Source organism: Triturus cristatus, chromosome 11 (genome assembly GCF_964204655.1).
Source record: "Triturus cristatus chromosome 11, aTriCri1.1, whole genome shotgun sequence".
In the NCBI taxonomy this organism is placed as follows: domain Eukaryota; kingdom Metazoa; phylum Chordata; class Amphibia; order Caudata; family Salamandridae; genus Triturus; species Triturus cristatus.
The window spans coordinates 224,737,310-224,757,856 of NC_140594.1; the positions used below are offsets into that span (position 1 = coordinate 224,737,310).

Here is a 20,547-nt window from a genome sequence, read left to right on the forward strand (position 1 = left end):
ACTGTCCCCGCTGATTGAAGATGCTGAGTATTTGGGGCGCACCCATTCAGACCACAATCCCCTGAAGCTGCGACTGAACTGGGACCCTGGTCGCCCCCCTGTACCCACGTGGCGTCTTCAACCCGCCGCGTTAGAACATCCAGAATTTCGTGCCTCTCTGGGAATGGCTATCCTGGAGTATTTTGAACTGAATGACGGGACGGCGAGCAGTGCGCTGGTGGAGTGGGATGCCCATAAAACGGCTACCAGGGGACACTGTCTTGGTGCAACGTGGAGCATACATAAACAATTAGCGTCGAAATGCAATTACTTCAATATGAACGTGACTGTGAAGGCGGGGATCGCCACTCCGTGCATTTGGCGCGTCTTCGGGCGCAGCATGCTGACCACCTGGAGCATCTGCGCTGCCACAATAACACGGCCCATACGGCACGTACTCATGCCAAAGCAGATAGGGCAGGTCGCTTGCTAGCTTGGTTACTCAAGCAGGAAAACGCCCACGCCCCGATTGGGGCCATACGTACGCCAGAAGGACCCCTGGTCTACCCCCAGCGCGAAATACACCGGGTGATGTCCGACCACTATGCGCAGCTGTACCGCTCTGCGGGGCGTTGCTCCGGGCTCGAGCTGGACGGTTTCTTGGAAGCTGTTCGCCTACCCACGGTCCCCGGAGAACATCTGGAGTCACTCGACGGCCCCCCTACCTTGGAGGAGATTGGTGAGGCGATCGGCTCCATGGCCACCGGGAAGGCGCCGGGACCGGATGGCCTCCCGGCTGAATACTATAAGGCCTACAGGGAGTCCCTGGTGCCGAAACTGCACACTCTTTATTCCACAGCTCTCGAAGAGTGCGTTCTGCCCCCTTCAATGCGCGAGGCCTACTTGGTGTCCCTGCTTAAACCAAACCGGGATCCTGCGAGTCTGGGATCATACCGGCTCCTGGCTCTACTTAATGTGGACTATAAAATATTTGCCAAGGTGTTGGCAGAGCGCCTGGTGCCGGTGGTGCCACAATTGGTGCACAGCGACCAGAACGGATTTGTGCCGAAGCGTAGTACCTCACTGAACCTACGGTGGTTCTTTAGGGTAGCCTCGGATACTGTGCAGAGGTGGCCTGGGGCGGGATGTCTCGTACTGGACCTTGAAAAAGCCTTCGACTGTTAGGAGTGGGGCTACCTCGAGGCGGTGCTGATACGATACGGGTTGGGCCCGGGGTTTCTCCAAATGGTGGCACTTCTGTACAGGAACCCTTCAGTGAGGGTAAAAAGTGGGCCCTACATCTCTGCTGCAATACCAGTCTGTAGGGGCACAAGGCAGGGGTGCACGCTTTCGCCCCTCCTGTTTGCCCCTGCTGCGGCAATGCGCACAACACTAGGAGATGGAACCCCCAGGAGACGCGACACATCAGGTGTCGCTGTACGCAGATGACCTTCAGGTGTTTGTCAGAGATGTTAGTAACATTCTGGTCGCTCTGGAACACATACTGCTCAACTTCGCCACTCTCTCGGGACTTAAGGTGAACGCCACTAAGTCCTGTCTGTATGTGTTTGGTGGGGATATCCTGGACCCAGGCTATATTCTAGATAGCATGCGTGTGCAGTGGAAAGCGGACACTTTCCGATACTTAGGAGTTCAGATATACCGCCAGCCGGCGGACCTCATCGAGGGCAATTTGGGTAGGGCTGTGACGGCGATTAAGTCCCAGATGCGTTTTTGGAGCACGCTCCCACTCACAGCCACCGGCAGGGTAGCCTTGTCCAAGATGGTGATACTCCCCAGCCTTCTGTACTATTTTGCCAATCTGCCAGCATATATCCCGGCGGCCTTTTTCGCCGCACTTACGCGGTCGCTCCGGGATTTCATTTGGGGTAGCGTGCGGCATAGGATCGCTCTGCCCAAGCTCTACTTACCTACCGACCAGGGAGGCCTGGCTGCGCCGGGCTTTGAACATTACTTGGCAGCGCAGATTCAATGGTAGGGGCCGCGATGACACTGCAACAACAACACCTCCCCTGTCTCTAGCTGACATTACCAAGCTCTTTCACCCTGCCGCGAAAGCCTCAACGCCGACACCACTCCTCATGGTAGTAGCCTACAAATGCTACCGTTGCAGCCTCTACCTTACTAGAACCCTGATTCCTTATGCTCCGGCCATTCCACTGGAGGGCTCCCCTAGCGGGCTGGGGGTGCTCACCGCCTCTGAGCTAACGGAGGGGCATGCAGCAGACATACAGACCCTGGGTGACCTCTATCCGGACGGCACTCTCATGGAGTACGATTCCCTGGTCGATGAGGCAGGCCTGCCACCTGGGCAATTCCTCAGACACCGTTCCCTGGTTACGACAATGACTGCTAGATGGGGGGACATGGCGGTGGAACTGGGCCAACACCTCACCATACAGTATCAACATGTGATGGGGCGGGGTATGCCCTTGATACGGTGGGTTGCGGCCTCCCTCTGCACACACGCGGCGATCAGTCTAGAACCGCTTCGCCGCAAATGGGAGATAGACCTGGGGAGGCCACTTGATGACAGGGAATGGGACAAGATGCTACAGAGCCCACCACGCATACCCCGCAATATGCGGTTCCGCCAGATACAGCTGTTTATACTCCACAGTGCGTACCTCACACCCGAAATGATTAATAGAAATTTCCATCGCATGGACACGGCTTGCCCCCGCTGCGCGGAGTTGGGGGCTGGGCTGGTGCACATGCTGTGGAGTTGCTGCAAGCTGCGCCCATATTGGGAGTCAGTCCACGAGGCACTGCATATATGCACAGGCCGTACCATACCATTTGAGTGGCCCGTCTATCTACTACACCTATTCAGCAGAACGCCAGCTATGAACGTCACCTCTCGTTTTCCCGAATTGGGGTTGGTGGTGGCTAAACGACTACTCACTAAACACTGGAAGGCACCGGATCCACCACACACATGGGCATGGTGGTTTTCACTCCAGGCATGGACCAAGGCGGAAGGCATAGCTCTCCTGAGAGAGGAAACACTGGGACTTCGGAGGACACCTATCACGACACAGCCGGGTCTCCTATGTGGGACTGCTCGTTTGGGGGGGGGGGGGGGGCGGAAGGGCTGGGGACATAATGTGAAGTATACGTTTGCAGGTCGGACTTTGCTGCTGTTCTTGGTTGCTGGGGGTTCTTGACGATCTGCCCCCCTGTTTATGTTCTCTTTTATTATCTGTACCTGCAAGTATCCTGATGAATTTGAGTAGACTCTGTGCACTATACCACTGGGCCTATCATACCAAAGCTTGATATTGTGTATCGTACTGGGGTTCGTATTATTACCACTTGGTCATTGAAACCATTGACTGTCGGGTGAAAGGTCCCCATGTTTCACGGTACGGCTTCACTGTTCTAGCCTACTACTTTATGATATGGTCAATGTTAATTGAATACTGGTGCCTGTCTGTAAGCTGTAAAATTTGTAAAACAATAAACAGATTTTTTTAAAAAAAAGAAAGTAGGAAACGCTTCCTCCCATTGATGTTAGTGGTAAAGGGGAGGAGTCAAAGACATTTTTAGAAGGCAGATCCATCATAAGACGTGGGAGACTGGAACTACTGCTGCTTGTGATGTTAGCATCCCATATGCCCTCCTCTTCCTTAAAAGGAGGTAAAGCTCATAGTGGGTCTATACCGGCTAGGAAGATTGCTTCTGCCATGAGTGTTGTTTTTCGGAGAAGCCACAGAAGTGTCAGTACTGTGGGTCCAACTGCTTCAATAAAATCCAGAAAACAGTCCATAACACGCCGATTCCAAAATTGCCAGAGACGAGCATGCGCGCCACTGAATCCATCAATGCTATCTAGATATCACCTACTGATAGGGTTGAGCACATCTATGCATGTCTTTGTAAGGTAATCCACATGCCTATGGTCTGAGCAATTTTGAAGATGTGGTCCAGGCTGCACTTCATGGAGGAGTCCAAACCATTGGTTAGCAGGTCAGAGAAAGGCCTTTCTATGTCACAAGGGAGATTGACACTGGCCATCCAAGCCACTTCCCCACAAGGCGTGGATGTATAGGCTAAGGAGATCTGCAGCATTTGCAGCATGCAAGGCTAGTCTGCCTGAAGCAAATACTTTTCTGTACATAGAGTCAGGCTTTAAACGCGTGAACAATAGGAGTGGTGTGGAAAGTATTCACTTTTAACTGGCAGGAGAGCAAACTCTCCAGTGACAGGCATGCAGACATGAATTTAGGTGCAGGCCTATGGCGCTGTGCAATTTGTCTTTGGACTGGCTCCTAAAGTGCTTTGTTGATTGGCAGCTATTGCTCTGGAGTCACCAAGGATGACTTCAAGGATGTCAGTCAATAAGTTGAACCTTGCTTCACCACTGCACAAAGGTCAGAGCTTCTATTGCTTTTGTACCACAGAAGTATATGAACATGCATTCCTGAGGGATAAAGAATGTCTCCTCCTTAAGGCAACCTACATTTTGTAGATCTAGAAGGCCATCATTTGAAATGTAAGGAGGGCGAAGGAAGTCAGCTTTAGAATGGTCTTCCTCTATGCGCCCATAGTCTCTATTGGGCATATCCAGGGCTTTGGAATTTGCTCTGAAGAGTTCTTCAAACCAGGCAATTGGGAGGAGCTATGAAAAAGGTGCATCATGAAAGTAGGTGTGAATCTCTGACTTTGTCACACAGATAATTTCTGAAGACTTCAAAGAAGGAAGTGGTGCTGAAACCGTCTCAGAGAGTGGCACTGAAGATGGCATCATAGGTGATACTGGGGCACGACAACTGGTGCTTTAGAAGGCATGAACATCTTAAGGAATAGCACCAAGGTCGAAGCCTGGTGAAGTGCAGGGTATGGAAGAGTCTGGTCAAGGCTGCTGAAATCTCCAAATCTGCAGGATCAGCCCCACCTTTGAGGACTGGCCAAAAAGTTGAGAACTTGTTCTGAAAATGTCCAACATATCTCATCAGAAAAACTGGGAGGAGTCAGTGAATGAAGTCATGAACTTCAGCTTTATTGTCTTCAGAACAGGAATCAGCTCCAATGAGAGTACTACCACTGGTACTGTTTCATCTAGACAGAGGTGAACGATTTTCTTATGGGGGGATCCTTTGGGAGATTGAATCTTGTCCAAATACTGAGCTGAAGTTGAGAAATGGAGTGATTAGGAGGTGTTCTTGCATCCCCTGGCCAAAAATAGCTTGACTTCCTACTTACTAATGGCCTTCTGGTGCAGAGATGAGCAGCAGTCGCAGTCTGAACCGAAACACCATAGGTTGCGTGAATCAGATAAAGAGATCCTCTTGCAATACAGCTGACAAGATTTAAACCCCAAAACTTTAAGAGATGATGTATAACCTAGTCACTATCGAATTCATGGAGATATTTTTATGGTAAATGGATCCAAGCTGATGAGGTGAAGAAAAACAGGAATTAATGTCAGTCACTGCCATATACAGCCTGTTGTCACACCTGAGGTGGAAGGAGATGCGACAGAAGGCTGATTGCCTCACCTAGCAGCCTTACAGCAATATTGCCAGGGAAACGTTTGCCAGATCCAGCCTGGTGCCTGGAGTACATGCGTTTGGTGAGAAATTTGCAAGCATACGTACCCATCAGAAATCTCATCAATGCTTAATCTACTTCAGAGAGTCACCAACGGTTGCATTGTTCTGAATTAATATGCTCTACTATCTCTCTTTATTTTGAAATTTCGATTAAAGATTGTCACGGTCATAGGGTGGATGGACCCCAGTGCAACATTATGGATGAAAGATGTGATGGAATGGGCGTTAGCCCCCCACCCCAACAAAAAAACACACATAAAATTGTCCAGGAAGGGCAATAAGGAGGTTGAAACTTCAGAAATATGGTCGGAGGTGACAAATGAGTTTGCAAAATCAACTGATTTTGGAAGAGATTGCTGAGCAGGAGTGATGCCAGAGGGTACGCCACTGGACAGTGGAAACTGGAAGGGTACATACAGTAACTAGGTACAGGAGAAAAAGGCTGTCCCATTTGAAAGGGGGATGAGGCAACATGTGGTGCATAATGCTACTGTAAAAATTAATGTGATGTCATGAATGTTTGTGTCCTGGATGTACGGTCAAGATGCAACTAAGATATTTTGCGTATGAAAAAAAGAGGGTTGCTTTGCTGCAATTTTCTTGGCTTTGCATACCTGATTGGATGACAAATGTTTAAGTACAATAAAAATTATATTTAAAAAATACTGTCACACTCATTTCCTTTATAAAGTCTTTTAAAAATAAAAATTCAGCAGCAGTGGGTTCTTTCCTGTGATTAATGCTTCAGTAGTACATGATGGCAACAAAGCAAAGTCCTATAATATTCATTAGTTAGTTAGTTAGTTAAGCAATTTATAGAGCGCGCAAATACCCTGGGGTGTCTCGGCGCTGCGGACTAGGTAGACGTTGGGCAAGAGCTAGATAGTCTCTTGATTGAAAAGCCAGGCCTTGATCTGCTTCCTAAACGCAAGTAGGGATGGGCAAGTTTTGATATGTTGGGGCAGGGTGTTCCACAGTTTAGCAGTAGCGACTGTAAATCTTCTGTCACCCCAGGCTACTTTCTTTGTGCGGGGGATATGCAGGAGGTTGGCCATTGAGGAGCGGAGAGTTCTGCTGGGGGTGTAACCACATAAGGCTTTCCTCAGAAAGACTGGTCCGCTGTTATGAATGGCTTTAAAGGCAAGGCAGAGGGCCTTTAACTTAATCCGGCTTGTTATAGGTAGCCAGTGAAGACTTCGTACTATTGCTGAGATAGGATGATACTTGGGGGTGCCTGTTATCAGTCTTGCGGCTGAGTTCTGCACCATCTGGAGTCTGTTGGTGACCTATTTCTGGGCGTTAATTCCTATCCTATTCATATAATCAGGAACACCAAAGTTTTGCAGATTATCGATCCAAGTGTGCTTATGAAAGGACCACTTATTTCCACGTTTTTGCTGTTTTAATATATTGATTTTGCCATGAAGGGTTTTGGCAGAGGTGCCCCATGTTCTGTGGTTTGGCTTAAGATCTAAGACAGCTACAAGTGATGAATATTCGTACTACTGCTGCGAGGAAAGGAAGGTGCGCAATCATTATTAAAAAAAGATTCAAGGGTATCCTACTGCACTCCTATTCTGTGCGTTTTACCTAGCTAATTTTGCTCAGTCAGAGGCTAAGAAAGGTACAGCCTATCACCCCAACACAACAGATGTGGCTGTAGGAGATAGTGCCTTTTGCAAAGGATGCTGCTTTACTCAACTGTGACAGCGTGGTTAATTGGGAGTTGCCCAACTTAACTTGGAAAAGAATAAGATTTAAAGATTGCCTTGGGGGGGTTATACACAGCTGGCTTGCTGCCCATTTTATGCCTGAAATTTGACTATTACGATTAACTCCAAATGAAAATGTTATGTTACAAAAACCAGTTGCTCAACCTATGCCTTAGTTAAACACATAATGGGTCTATCTCTCCAGGCGAGCGGAGCTTGTTTTGGAAATCAGTAGTCTCTAACAAAATTACTCCCTCTTTCTCCCAAATAAAATATTGGCTCCTAAATTGAACATTCTGGACTCCCTCTTGCCTTCACAAGATGTCTCTTAGCGCGGATTCAACGTGTTGCAACTCTAATATTACTATTAGTGATCTCCCTCACTTGCTTGCTTTTTTTTTTTTTTACTGTAGCTCTGTTTCTAAGTTCTAGGACTGTATTTTTTTTTTCACACATTCCCTCTTCGGGATCCACCTGGAAATGGACTTTCTCTCACTCATTCATGGCTCCTTGACCCAAAAGACACATAATAATAGCCTCCTGGAAGATATATTACTGTCTGCAGCATGTAAATCCGTTCTCGCTAACTGGAAAAACAGTCGACAACTCTTTCAAGTCCTGGTTGAACTGGATCGCTCACTTAAGTGAGGGGCGATAACATTACTTTATTTTGCCAATACCAAACCGCATGAACCCCTCAACACACCATGTAGTGGTCTCATAGTTATTACGTTCCATGAAAATCCAACTGTGCCCTGACTCTGATGAGGTGGGTTCCTAACATACTCAGGTGGATCTCCACCAAATGCATGGACCAGAGTGATATCCTAAGGCAACTTGGTGCACCTCATCAAACCAAAATTCGAGAACCACCTCTGATTAATCTGGTCAGACAACCAGATGACAAGCCCACTCGACACAGAAAAGTTCATTCTGTACCCGGCACTGACATTACAAGTATCGCTAAGACTTGGTATTGGAGACTGGCAGATGCGAACTTCAATGAAATTAAGCTAGCCCCTTGCAGATCACCAGGTATACGAATGAATAGTGAGGTAACAGTGGGCTCAATACAGGACTCTTCTACGTCATAGTTCCCAGGACATGATCAATCGTCCTTAGTTTCTATAAAACATGCAGTTGTTGAAGCGAAGCTGGCTGTTGCGTGCGAGTTGGTATTGGACTGGGAGAGTTATTTCAATGACAACCCATTTTCCTCTGTGTACTGCGTTTGAGTTTGGATTCAGCTAAATTCACAAAAATATATTTTAAAATTTGTTCATACGTGATTTAATTAAACAACTCTTTTACATACAACTTTACTTACTTTTGGGAACAGCGCTGCCATTTCAGTTACAGCCACATGTATTCTTTCTGAACATGGTATGTAACTGCAAGGAATAAGAATATCAGCATTATTATTCTTCTCATGAAAACACATGAATATTGCAAAGGTATCTACATTAATTCCTGTTAGTCCAGAAACACGCCATGCACAATAGGGACACATCACTTATCATAAGTGATTGTAAGTGCATAAGCCTGTGCAGATGATGCGAGGAAAGTGGATAGAATTTCCGTTTTCTGTTATTTTGATGCAATAATTAATATACAGGAACATGCATAGAAGACACGCATTGTGCACCCTATTTATTTTTGTTTATGGTACAGACAACAAATAGGTTAAATAGAACTTTATAACAGTCAAATAGATATGCAGCAATTATCCTTCTACCCTCAAATTCCTAAGCTGTCACAACCTTACTGTAGGATAAGATTTTAAAAAGTGTGCATATTCCAAATAAAGTTCTGCTCAACAGGTTTTTCGCCAATTGTTAATCAGATCCCAGAATTATCTGATCATTTTTTCCAATGTAACAGCTAAGAGGTGTTTAGTTAAAAAAAAAAACCTCTGGTCTTTTACAGAACACACTTCAAAACCGTTATACACACAGCTAAGCTGTTCGGATGTAGATTCAGTGTAATGGCTGAAAGTTAAAATAAATTAAAAAAATCTTTATTAAGTTTTCGTTGAATGAACAGCAATGTCATAGCAGTGTGCACCATAAACAACACATTTCCCCAGCATAAGGAACAAGCAAAGCATAAACTGACAATCCTTGACCCACTTCCCCCAATCCGGATTCAAAAGCAGTAGCATCTCTGAAAGGACTACAGGTCCTGCTCCGAAGAAGCGATCGAGCTGGTGGAGACTAGGTGTTTTTGCTAATCAGAGATTTCCTTCCTCCGGGGGCACCCACTACTACCTCTTTCCCTTCAACCAATCTACCCAGCAAGCTCGCCCATGTCTGCAAGTCCTCCTGCACATTCTCATCCAGTCTATACAGCTTAATAAACTTCTCTTTGGCTAAGATATCTTAACATCACTGTACCATACGGTGAGGGGGGGCTCTTGCGACTTAACCACCAAATCGCAACCCTTCTGCAACCAGCGCTAGATTCAAGTATTTCTAATGAATCTTTCTCTATTTTTCTTAGATCACTCCCAGGATATCTTGCAGCGGGCCAGGCTCCAATGGGATGCCAGTTACCATTGCCAATGTAGCAAGGATAGACTCCAAAGCCAGTAACGCTGCACAGGGAAGCAATCCCAGCCACTGTGTAGGAATGGGGGCCCGCTCTGCCTGGCACCTAGGATATGCGGGACTTCGCACTGTATAAACCTTACTTAGGATCACGGCAGTAAGATATATGCGATGTCGAAAATTGAATTGAAGGAGCTGAAATTTTGCCTTCCTCGAAACTGCTTGCACCTGTTCACACACCAAGTCCCACACCTTGTCTGTGAACTGCACCCCTATATCAGACATCCAGGTCGACCTCACCCCTAACTCTTTGTGGGGATCATCACCCTTTAAGGCTCTGTACATGTGTATTATGGTGTGTTGCGAAGTGCCTAGTTGCCGGATAGCCTCCAAGGTTCGCGAGGGGAGGGGCCCTGCGCAAAACACATCCAAATCTGTTAAAGCTGAAAAGTTAACACTTGATAGCTGCCAACTTACTCCCTCCTTGCATTTGTTTTACATATTTCAAGTGGAAGACAGGCACACTTACTTTAAGTGAAAACAGTAACATGAGTGCTCTACGTAAAGGTTACAGTTACTCCTAATAAAACTATTTCTCTCACTACTCCCTGAAATTAAGTCAACAAAAACGAATAGGTATTTGGCTGCATTATAGCATGGCATAGGAAATAAAACTACCATAACATTTTCAACTTCACGTTTGAAATAGTGACGCCTACATGCCTCAGAATAACGTTAGTCTTAAGCCGTACTTCTTTTGAGTATTCTGGGAACCATGACTGAGACAGCAACCATCTTGGGTACCCCAATGAGCAGGAATCAACATTCCGTGGTACTCCTCCACGTGTGTTCCTCTGAATATTAAATTGACGTCTAATGAAAATGACCTTCTTAATAAAATGATCTAATAATCAGAAAACATTAGCAGTATCAACTAAGTAGCTTTACCTTGTTGATTCCCAATTACGTAGAAATAGATTGAATCAGTTGTGAGGTGAATATTGCGAGGTTAATAAGTATACCAGCAGGCAAGATTTGGAACAAACAGGCAGCAACAAAGGTCCTTGCCAAATTAAGTCTCAATCCTCGAACAGTCTTTATAAAAAGCATCATAATTAACTTCTGTTTTTCAACTGACAGAAATGCATTCATGGCCTTGACTGGAGTATCAACAATGCCCTTGGATAAGGGAGCTAATTTAAATATTTTGTGATAGGACGTGCAGTCTGGGAGAGAGGTGTGCCTGCGAGCAGAGACTGGAAGCTGTTGTTGCTTGCTTTTTTCTTACTGATGTTAGTTGGAACTAGTCATTGACCATTCTACGTAAATGTCTGAAACAGTGAAGATGTCTTCCAAAATAAGTTAAAGAAAGGAATTTTCTTTGAGGCGCAACACCCATCCCGCTGGGAGTTCCAAGGTAGGCCTAGGAGAATTGCTGGTGGCCACATCCTTAGATGCAGTCATCAGTACCTACAGTCACTTCGGCATCTATCCTTAACCATGAGTAGTAAAAACTACAGCACGCTCCGCACAACTTAATGGCCAATATACCACTTCATCCCTGTTTCATATCACAGTCCTATCCCAAAAGGGTGGCTTGCCTGCAGAGATACTGAACTTTCATGTATTTAAATAGGTCCACCAAGAGAATAAGATGAGGCCCCCTTCTTATTGGAAGGGGGCCTCATCTTACTCTCTCATGGTGGAACGATTTAAATACAAGAAAGTTCAATATCTCTGCAAGCAAGCCACCCTTTTGGGAGAGCCTTTTTTGTCGCTTACTTGTTCCTGATCTTCTTCAGTCCCACGGACCAGAATAGGCAGAAAGGCATCCGGGAGTGCCGGGTTCCACTCTAGCCTTAATGCGTCTCCTTTGGAGCTTCAATGTTCCAATGTTTTGACACTACATGTTCGACAGGGGTGAAAAGATCCAACAAGGGCTTTCCAGACTACAGGAATTGTCCCATGCCACCTCATGATGAAAACCATCTTTTGTGATCTACCAGTTGTCGGAGGCTGAGCTCATCCACCCTTGTGTTTAAAGATACCACCAGGTACTCCCTGCTTTTAGCAGCTACACGTAACCCGGTATTCCCCCGAAAATTGGAGACAACTGCTGGTAACATTTTGAGACTGGTGGGTGTGAAAGTACTGGAAGACCTATTCCCTAGTGGAACTTTCATGTCTCTTTAAGACTTTAGGGCAAATGGGGCTGGTAATCCCATGGCCCTGCTGTATTTTTAATCTTTGAATCTTAATACTTTATTGTTTAAGTTAATAAAAACCATAACAATATCCTAAATATGAGATTAAGTTAATTAACCAGCATTTAAATGATTTAAAAGACAATTTTATATCACATAAAACAGACAAAAATAGAAAGTATCATATAAATTGTCAGCAATATTGTTGCTGTATTACCATAGAGTGCGTTCCATTGCCAAGGCTGCTTTTCTAGCTTTCCTAGACTTCCTAAAGAATTTCTGCTTTTAAACAAATATAAACAAACAATGAACATTTACAAATGTATCTCTTTTTTTATTTGGCTCAGCCGGCGCCGCGTCCCAATGCGGATCCCAGGTAGGAACAAAATGGTCCTGGAACCGGGGCAAGGGCGGGACAAACGGCACCCACTGCAGCACCAGAGGCGGAGCAGAGGGTGGGGCCGGAGGCGGAGCCGGCAGCGCTGGACCTTGTGGCACCGGGGCCGGAGCCAACAGTGCAGGATCCTGTGGCGCCGATGCTGGATCCGCCGGCGGTGCTGCCGGCCCCACAGGATCCGGACACGGGACCGCGGGGCCCGAAGGCGCGCCGGCGGGAGCCCGAGGCCCAAAAAGGCGGTCCATGGTAGCAAGAAATTCTTGCACCTGTTCAGGAGTCGCCGACGGACCTGGGTAAGGCAGGTAGGCCGCGGGACTCCCAGGCTCCAAAGGAGCCGTAGGGGCCGAACCCCTTTCCCCCTCGTCCGCATCCGAGGACCGACGGGGGGGTGTCGGAGAGCGAACTCGCTTCTTCTACTTCTTTTTATGTCGTCGCTTACCCGAATCCGAGGGCGAAGATTTGGAGCCCGAGGAGCGACAACTGCGGCCCAGCGAGCGTTCACGGGAACGGTCCCTGGACCTGGAATGGCACTGGGACGAGTGCCGAACCTCCAGCAGCTTCCGGCGCCACTCCCTCAAGGCCTTCGGGCCATGGCCCGACAGTCCCGGCAAGCCCGGGAGTCGTGGTCGGTCTCCAGGCAGTAGAGACAAACATTGTGGGGGTCTGCCACCGACCTATTGCGACGGCAGGCCCCACAAGACTTAAATCCAGGTATCCCTACGTGCACCAAGTCTCAAAAAGATTAGTCAAAAAGTGACTAAGGTACGTCCTCTAACCGGATATGCGCTTGCTGCCGCGGAAAAAGAAAGAACTGACGTCAGCGCGCATGGGTGGCGCCCAAGTAGTCTCCGTGACGTCATCTCGGCACTTACGACGCCAGCGACTGACGCGGAGCCGCACGACGCCAACTACTGACACGCAGGGGTACTGCTAGCAAAACTTTCCAGATCCAGTCTGACACCTGGGGATATTCTAAGGTAAGGAATCGATCACTAACGTGTCTCTTTCAGATGAATAATCAAATAATCGTCAATGCGAAAGCCAAGGATGCAACCAAGTGTCAGCCAAGAATCAACAAAACTAACTGCCACAGAAATATGCCCCACAGGGCCCAGATGAGAGTTTTGCCTCACTCATACAGCCAAAGCATAACTGGAACCTATAAATCTCTTCTGATCTGGATAGGGACCTTGGAGGAAGACCAGCAATAAGGGAGGAAAAGAATCCACCTCTGAATATGCAGCCACCGGGGGAATCTATCAAAGGGGATACAGCCTATAAGGCTGCATGCAAAATAAACTCTGGGACCTCAGCAACATTACATAGGACCGCACTAAAAGAAACATCTTTTCATGGGAGACCACCCAAGTTCGACCACATACTTTGAGTTAATATCGGCAAAATCATGGAAATCAAAGGCAAAGCTCCACAGGCACTAAATAGAACATTGACCTCCACACCCCCAATTTAAAATTGCATCTGGTACAATATGTTTGAAGGAAGGTCCAAGAGAGTCCACCGGCTACGCACCCTATGTGGGTATGCAGGTTGAGATTTTAAGTCAACTGTAGCCTCCTGTGTTTGGCTAGAAATCAAAATGGTTCCTAAAGCTAGAGCCCCAGATAGTGATTTTGAGAACTGTGTCATAATGTGATGCAGAGTATGACGTTAAAGCCAAAACTAGCAGCAAGGCTGGGACTAATATCAACACTCATATCAGCAGGCACGGGGTAGGCGGTTCAGGGGGCTTAGGAGGGGTGGCATTAGGCACCACCTGAGAGGGATCAGCCTCAGGGTGTGTAAAAGCCAGAAATAGATCCTGCAGCACCAGGTAAGGACCTGGGCACTGGTGCAAGCGTGTACCTAATAAGGCAGGCGATGAATCCAATAAAAATGACCTTGTCAGAGTTTAAGGACAAAAGCACTGTAATACTGGAAGCAGCATTGAGCTTTGGCGAAATCCGAAGTTTGGATCAGTTTATAAGAACCAAGGCAGGACGACCTGTGTGAAGAATCACTTTAGCTCGCTCCACTCCAATTCGGATCTGGAGCGGGATCTGAGGAGGCATCTGACTCAATGAATATTGAACATTTAACTTAAAAAGGAACACATGTCAAAGCAATGGGATCTCGATTTATGCAGCTTCATGACATCACAACTAGTGAGGGGCTTGAACATGGACGCAGCAAAGGTGCCGCCTGCTGGCATGGGAGAGCTATTTGAAACGTTTCAGGATCCAGTCTTGGAGATTCAAAAAGTGAGAAATCTGCAGATAGAAGTATCCATTACAACTTTAATTTGAAGCTATAACTGCCAGATAGACTAAGCTATCGATTCACATCTCTTAAAACAGAAAGCAGAGCATAATATTGTTTCTCTGATGTAAGAACATGCCTGGTTTTGTTAAACAAACTTTAAAATTCTCTTACTCCTCCTTAATCAGATGATACATTAAACTTAAATGAGTATTTTTATGGAAAACAGTGCAAACACCGGATATAAAAAAAAATACCTTTCTTACCATACAAACTTCACTTGAAGCAAAACATATACACATTAAAAGGCACTTTATGTAATTTTCAAAGCGCAAACTGAACACACTTATTCAAATTGTATAGGAAAAGGAAGAAGGGCACAAAATCAGGGGCATTTAGGCTATACATGGAAAGTTTCTCAAAGGCTACCAACAAAAATTAAACATGTTACCATTTGAAATTATATTTCGATAAGCTAAATTAAGCTATGATCAAAGCACCGATACAACATTATATGCATTCTATTAAAACTGGAGTTGCACACAATAGAAATAGTTATTGATGGTGATGAACAAGTTACTTACCTTGTTCATCACCATGTAGATATAGATTCCTTAGCTTTGAATTACCCCCAGGAGTCAGACTGGATCCGGAGAAATTTTCTGTAGCAGTACCCCTGCGCGTCGGTAGGTGGCGTCGGTCGACTCAGCGTCCGTCATCGGCATCGTGGTTGCTGGGATGACGTCGCGTTATCTACTTAGACGCTGTGCTGACGTTAGTTCTGACACGCCTTTCTACGCCAGAATCACAGAGCCATGCAAGACACTGACCACTGGTGCACATACCTAGGGTCGCAGAACAGGAAGGATGGATGGGGCGGTAAGGAATCTATAACTACATATGTCCCTTACAAATACATCGTGACCGAAGGTAAGCAACTTATTCATCTGAAAGCGACTGTAGTTCTAGATTCCTTACCTTAGAATAGATACCCCAGCAATACCAACCCCGGTGGTGGGTCTGCGAACTAAGTTCACCCCAGAAAGTCCTGGAGAACAGAACGGCCAAAGAAGTCTCTACGGACTTGGCTGTCCAGGCAGTAATGTCTAGTGAACGTGTGCAGAGATGCCCACGTGGCTGCCTGGCAGATGTCAACCAGTGGAACTCCACGTCCCAAAGCAGTAGTGGCTGCCGTCGCCCTGGTGGAGTGGGCGCGCAGTCCTATTGGAGGTTGCTTTTTTGCCAAAGAATAACAGATCTTGATGCATAGGACAACCCATCGAGAGATGGTACGTTTGTGCACAACCCGACCTTTCTTGGCACCCACATAACCCATGAACAGTTGATCATCCACCCGGAATTCTTTAGTGCGGTCAAGGTAGGACAGTGCACGTTTTGGGTCCAGAAGGTGGAGTCTCTTCTCCTCTTTGGAAAGTTGTGGAGGAGGGAAGACGGTGGGCAATGTGATGGTCTGACCTATGTGGAAAGAGGTAACTACTTACAGAAAAGAGGTCCTCGTGCGAAGGACCACTTTTTCCAGATGAACAGTAGGAAAGTGAGGCTTGGAAGACAGAGCCAGAAGCTCACTCACCCTGTGAGCAGAGGTGATGGCAAGCAGGAAAGCAGTCTTTAAAGAAAGAAAAAGAGGACAATTATGTAATGGCTCAAAGGGAGCAGACATAAGATAAGTAAGGACAAGATTTAAGTTACACTGGGGTATTAAGAAAGGAGAAGGAGGAAAAAGATGAGTAATGCCTTTCAGAAATCTGTTTATGCAGGATGACATGAGACCCAGCAGCCTCAGAGTCACTATCACAGAAATCGGGGATAGAAGCTGAAACATTGGTATCCTAGCCTGAATATCCTGGATTCGCTACGCCTGGAACAGCGCTGTATCTAGAATTGCTCCAATGAAAAGGAGCTTCTGAGAGGGAATCAGGTGTGACTTTAGCACACTGATAGTGAACCCCAGCGAATGCAGGAGATCCGCCGAAGCCTGGAGGTGGGAGACGACAGTCTGGGGCGATCCCGTCTTCAACAGCCAGTCGTCGAGATAGGGGAAGACTGGAACCCCTGATCTGCGTAGATGAGCTGCAACTACCGCTATCACTTTTGTGCACACCCGAGGGGTGCTGGTAAGGCCAACGAGGAGCACGGTAAACTGAAAATGCTGTGACCTACAGTGAACCATAAGTAACGGCGGTGGGCAGGCAAGACGGGGATTTCAAAATAAGTGTCCTACATGTCCAAAGCTACCATCCAGTCTCCAGGGTCGAGGGCAGACAGAACCTGAGCCAAGGTTAACATTTTGAACTTCCCCTTCCGGAGGAAGCGGTTGACGTCCCTGAGGTCTAAGATAGTACACAGGCCTTTGTCCTTCTTGAGTACCAGGAAGCAGTGGGATTAGCTACCATGACTTACTTCTGGCACAGGGACTCATTTGATAGTTCCCTTGGCCAAGAGAGCCGTAACTTCCTCGCGGAGAAGAGCCAAGTAATCCTCCGACATGTGTTAGAGTGTTGGTGGCAAGGAGGGGTAGTCTCGAAAGGGAGGAAGCAGACCCTTCCTCAAAACACCACCTGTCTGATGTGATGTTATGCCAATGAGGGAGGTGATAGAGGATCCTGCCGCCCACAGGCAACTGGTGGCCCTGAAAAGTCTGACTAGGAAGGTCTGGAAGCTGCTGCAGGGGAGGCATTGGTGGACTGGCCCGCCCGCTGGCCCCAGACCCGAGACGCTGGGTCCAACGGCCACGCCTAGGCTGGGCCCTGTAGCTCTGGGTGGAACGTGGTGGGGCACCCCTTCCGTAGCTACGAAAGGGGCAAAAGGCAGACTGCATGGGGCGAAAAGTTGCTGCGAGGCCCAAGGATCTGGCCATGGCCCTAGAGCGCATTGTCCGCCTTGTCACCAAACAGGCGACGGCCATCAAAAGGCATGTCCAAATGTGTGCGTTGGGCATCCCCAGAGAAGCTAGAAGTTCTCAGCCAGGTGTAGCGCCTCAGGGCTACCGACATGAAAACTGTCCTACCCAGTGAGTCAGCAGTATCCAGCCTACACAGGATGGTGAACTTAGCTGCGTCTCAACCCTCAGCAACAGCGCGGGTGAGCACGGCCCCGGCCTCCTTCAGGCACCGTGGCAGCACTTGTGTGGCCGTATACCATCCCACACAGTGTGTGTAGAACAGCCCAAGAGACATGCGGTGTCCATCGACCGCAGTCCTAAGCTGGTGGAAGAAAACATCTTCCCAAGATGGTCCAGCTTCTTGGATTCCCTATCTGGGAGAGAAGTAGGGAAGGCGCCTTTGGAGGATGAGGCTTGGACCACCAAGATCTCATTGATAGGATTTTGGGAGAGGAAAAGTGGGTCGCCTGGGGCTGGGCGGTGGCGTTGGGCAATCATCCTGTCCACAGGAGCCCCTGTGCTGGGCTTGGACCAAGTGCCCAGAATGATGTCAGTAAGAGCCTCATTAAAAGGCAGCAGGGGTTCCAAAGAGGCTGCTGCCGGCTGAAGCACCTCAGTCAGGAGCTCAGTCCTGACAGCCACCGTAGGAAGCTCGAGGCCCAAGGCCTCAGCCGCCCTACGCAGAACCACAGGGTAGGAAGCCTCCTCCTCTGTAGCCAAGGTAGTGGGAAAAAGCATACGAAGGTCTGGGGAGGTATCCAGACCACTCGCATCACCCAACTCCTCTTGCCAGTCCAGCTCCTCAAGTTGGTCTGCTAGAGGGTTATCTGACCCCTTCCAGTCCTCCTCTGGCTGCGACTCAGGGCCATAGGGAACACCAGGGCTGAACAGTGGTACAATAGTACCTTACGGCACCGGTACCGACGTCGGACGACATCGGTCCAGCACCAGGTCCAGGTCGGGGTGAAGCTGGGGTCGACGCCGGTTGGGGGCACAACCGGGATCAGGGGTGTCGTCTCTGGAATCGGCTCCGGGGAAGGTACCGTGTGGTCAACAGGTGCCGATCCGGATACAGGCATGGATCCATGGGGGCCCTACAGTGCTAAGCTTCCGGCATCGAAAGCCCAGGGCCCCCAGCGGAGTGCGCAGGGCCCGAAGGCGTACCAGCAGAGTCGGGCTGCCCAAAAATGCTATGGAGCACTTTGTAAAAGGCACAAAGATGGGCAGGGGACGCTCCAGCTCCAGGAAAGGAAGAGAAGCGCAGAGCCATCCCAGCGGGCTCTGAAGATGGAGCCGAAGACAGACGACGCTACGGGTCATGCAATGAGTCGGCTGACGGACAGAGAGAAGGCGAAGAGTGACTATGCTTTTTGTCTTTTTCTTGTGTTTAGACTTATTGGAGGAGTGCAAAGACTTCGAGGAAGAATGGTGATGACTCCGCGACCGGTCCCGCGACCTTTCTCTCAACGGGGACCTTGAACGGCATGGAGCGAACTGCCGCGCCTCCAAAAGCTTACAGGACCGCTCCCACAAAGACTTTGGGTTCATGGCCCGGCAGTCAGAGCACAACTTCCGATCGCGGTCGCGTTCCAGGCACCAGAGGCACACTAAGTGCAGATTGTTGAACGACATCAACTTGTGACAGGGGTCACAGGGCTTGAAGCCGGTCCAATGATGGGACATCCCTCGTGCACCAGGAGTCGAGGAATAGAAAAAGGCGTCGACAAAAAGTTGAAACAGGGTTAGTCAAAAAGACTAAGGGGCACGCTCTCTCCTGATCTGTGCTGGCTGGCGTGGAAAAAGAAAGAACGGACGTCAGCGCGCAGGGGCGGCATCTAAGTAGACACTGCGACGTCATCCCGGGGACTACGATGCCGACGATGGACGCAGAGTCGACCAACGCTACCTATCGACATGCAGGGGTACTGCTACAGAAAAATAATCTAGATCCAGTCTGACGCCTGGGGAAATTCTAAGGTAAGGAATCTACAACTACAGTCTCTTTCAGATATTGATAGTATTCTAGTTGCTTAAAAAATTAAATAATCAGACATATACAATCCTATGTCACATGAAATCCTAAAAACTAAAAGCATAACTTGGGCCCTCAGTGATCCTAATCTGCGATACAAGTCATTTACCCTACACTGCTACATTTGATTCCCAAGCTTGCATACGTGACATTTTGGTACCTAAACACTTTAATTGCTGGCTCACTGAAGGCTTATTTAGGCCAAATGTGCTGAACAAGGTATTTAGATGTAAAGACCATCATTGTTGTCTGGCACTAGAGCACGACAATATTATTACAGTTTAACGATATCCGGAGTTTGACAAGGGAATGGACATATCTATTTAAAAAATCAACTGAAAGTGACTGTATTTGGTGCCACTCGAATGAACTCTTATTAGGGCTGCGTAAGAAAAAATATTTTTAACAGACTCTTATCTATTGCAGTGTAATGTCAATGCAAAGAGGAAAGACTTTTTTTTAAAGGGCGTTTCTACCTTCCTCTGTGCAATCAACATGATGTAAAGGCAGTGATATTCTATGTTACACTTATAAAGGCTCTTGTGGCACAAAATATTCTAGGGTCCAGGAACACCCTTGTCAGAGTGAAATCCAAGATAGTTTCTACAAAAGATGGTTGCTGAGAGCGCACTGAAAAACTTTCCTGATTTACGCACTGCAGAGGGAGAAAACCAATGTGGTCTAGATGTTTAAACACGCTGCCTTATAATTTAATTTGCAAGGTGTCCACTTAAGGAAACAAGACGATGACAAAAGCACATCTGCTCGGATGAAACCGGATTGAAACCATAATTTCACTTTTTGGAAAAATATAATCAAAGATCTGTATAATAAGGAATTTATTCAAAATGTTGTTGCAAAAGACTAAGCTAGTCACGAAGCCCCAAATTAAATCTATGACATAACAGTATTTATGGATAAATATATAACTCAAAAGCTACTG

At 47.5% G+C, this 20,547-nt stretch overlaps 1 protein-coding gene across 7 annotated transcripts in view; it reads right to left on the minus strand.

The window, feature by feature from the left end:
* The window catches only part of GIT2 (GIT ArfGAP 2), a 668,976-nt gene that overhangs the window by 15,227 nt on the left and 633,202 nt on the right, over window positions 1-20,547 (minus strand). For all 7 annotated transcript variants that reach the window (XM_085633297.1, XM_085633301.1, XM_085633299.1 and 4 more), the window contains one exon: window positions 8,595-8,658. In XM_085633297.1, coding sequence (XP_085489423.1) covers window positions 8,595-8,658 — 64 coding nt within the window. The remainder of the gene's footprint in view (window positions 1-8,594; window positions 8,659-20,547) is intronic.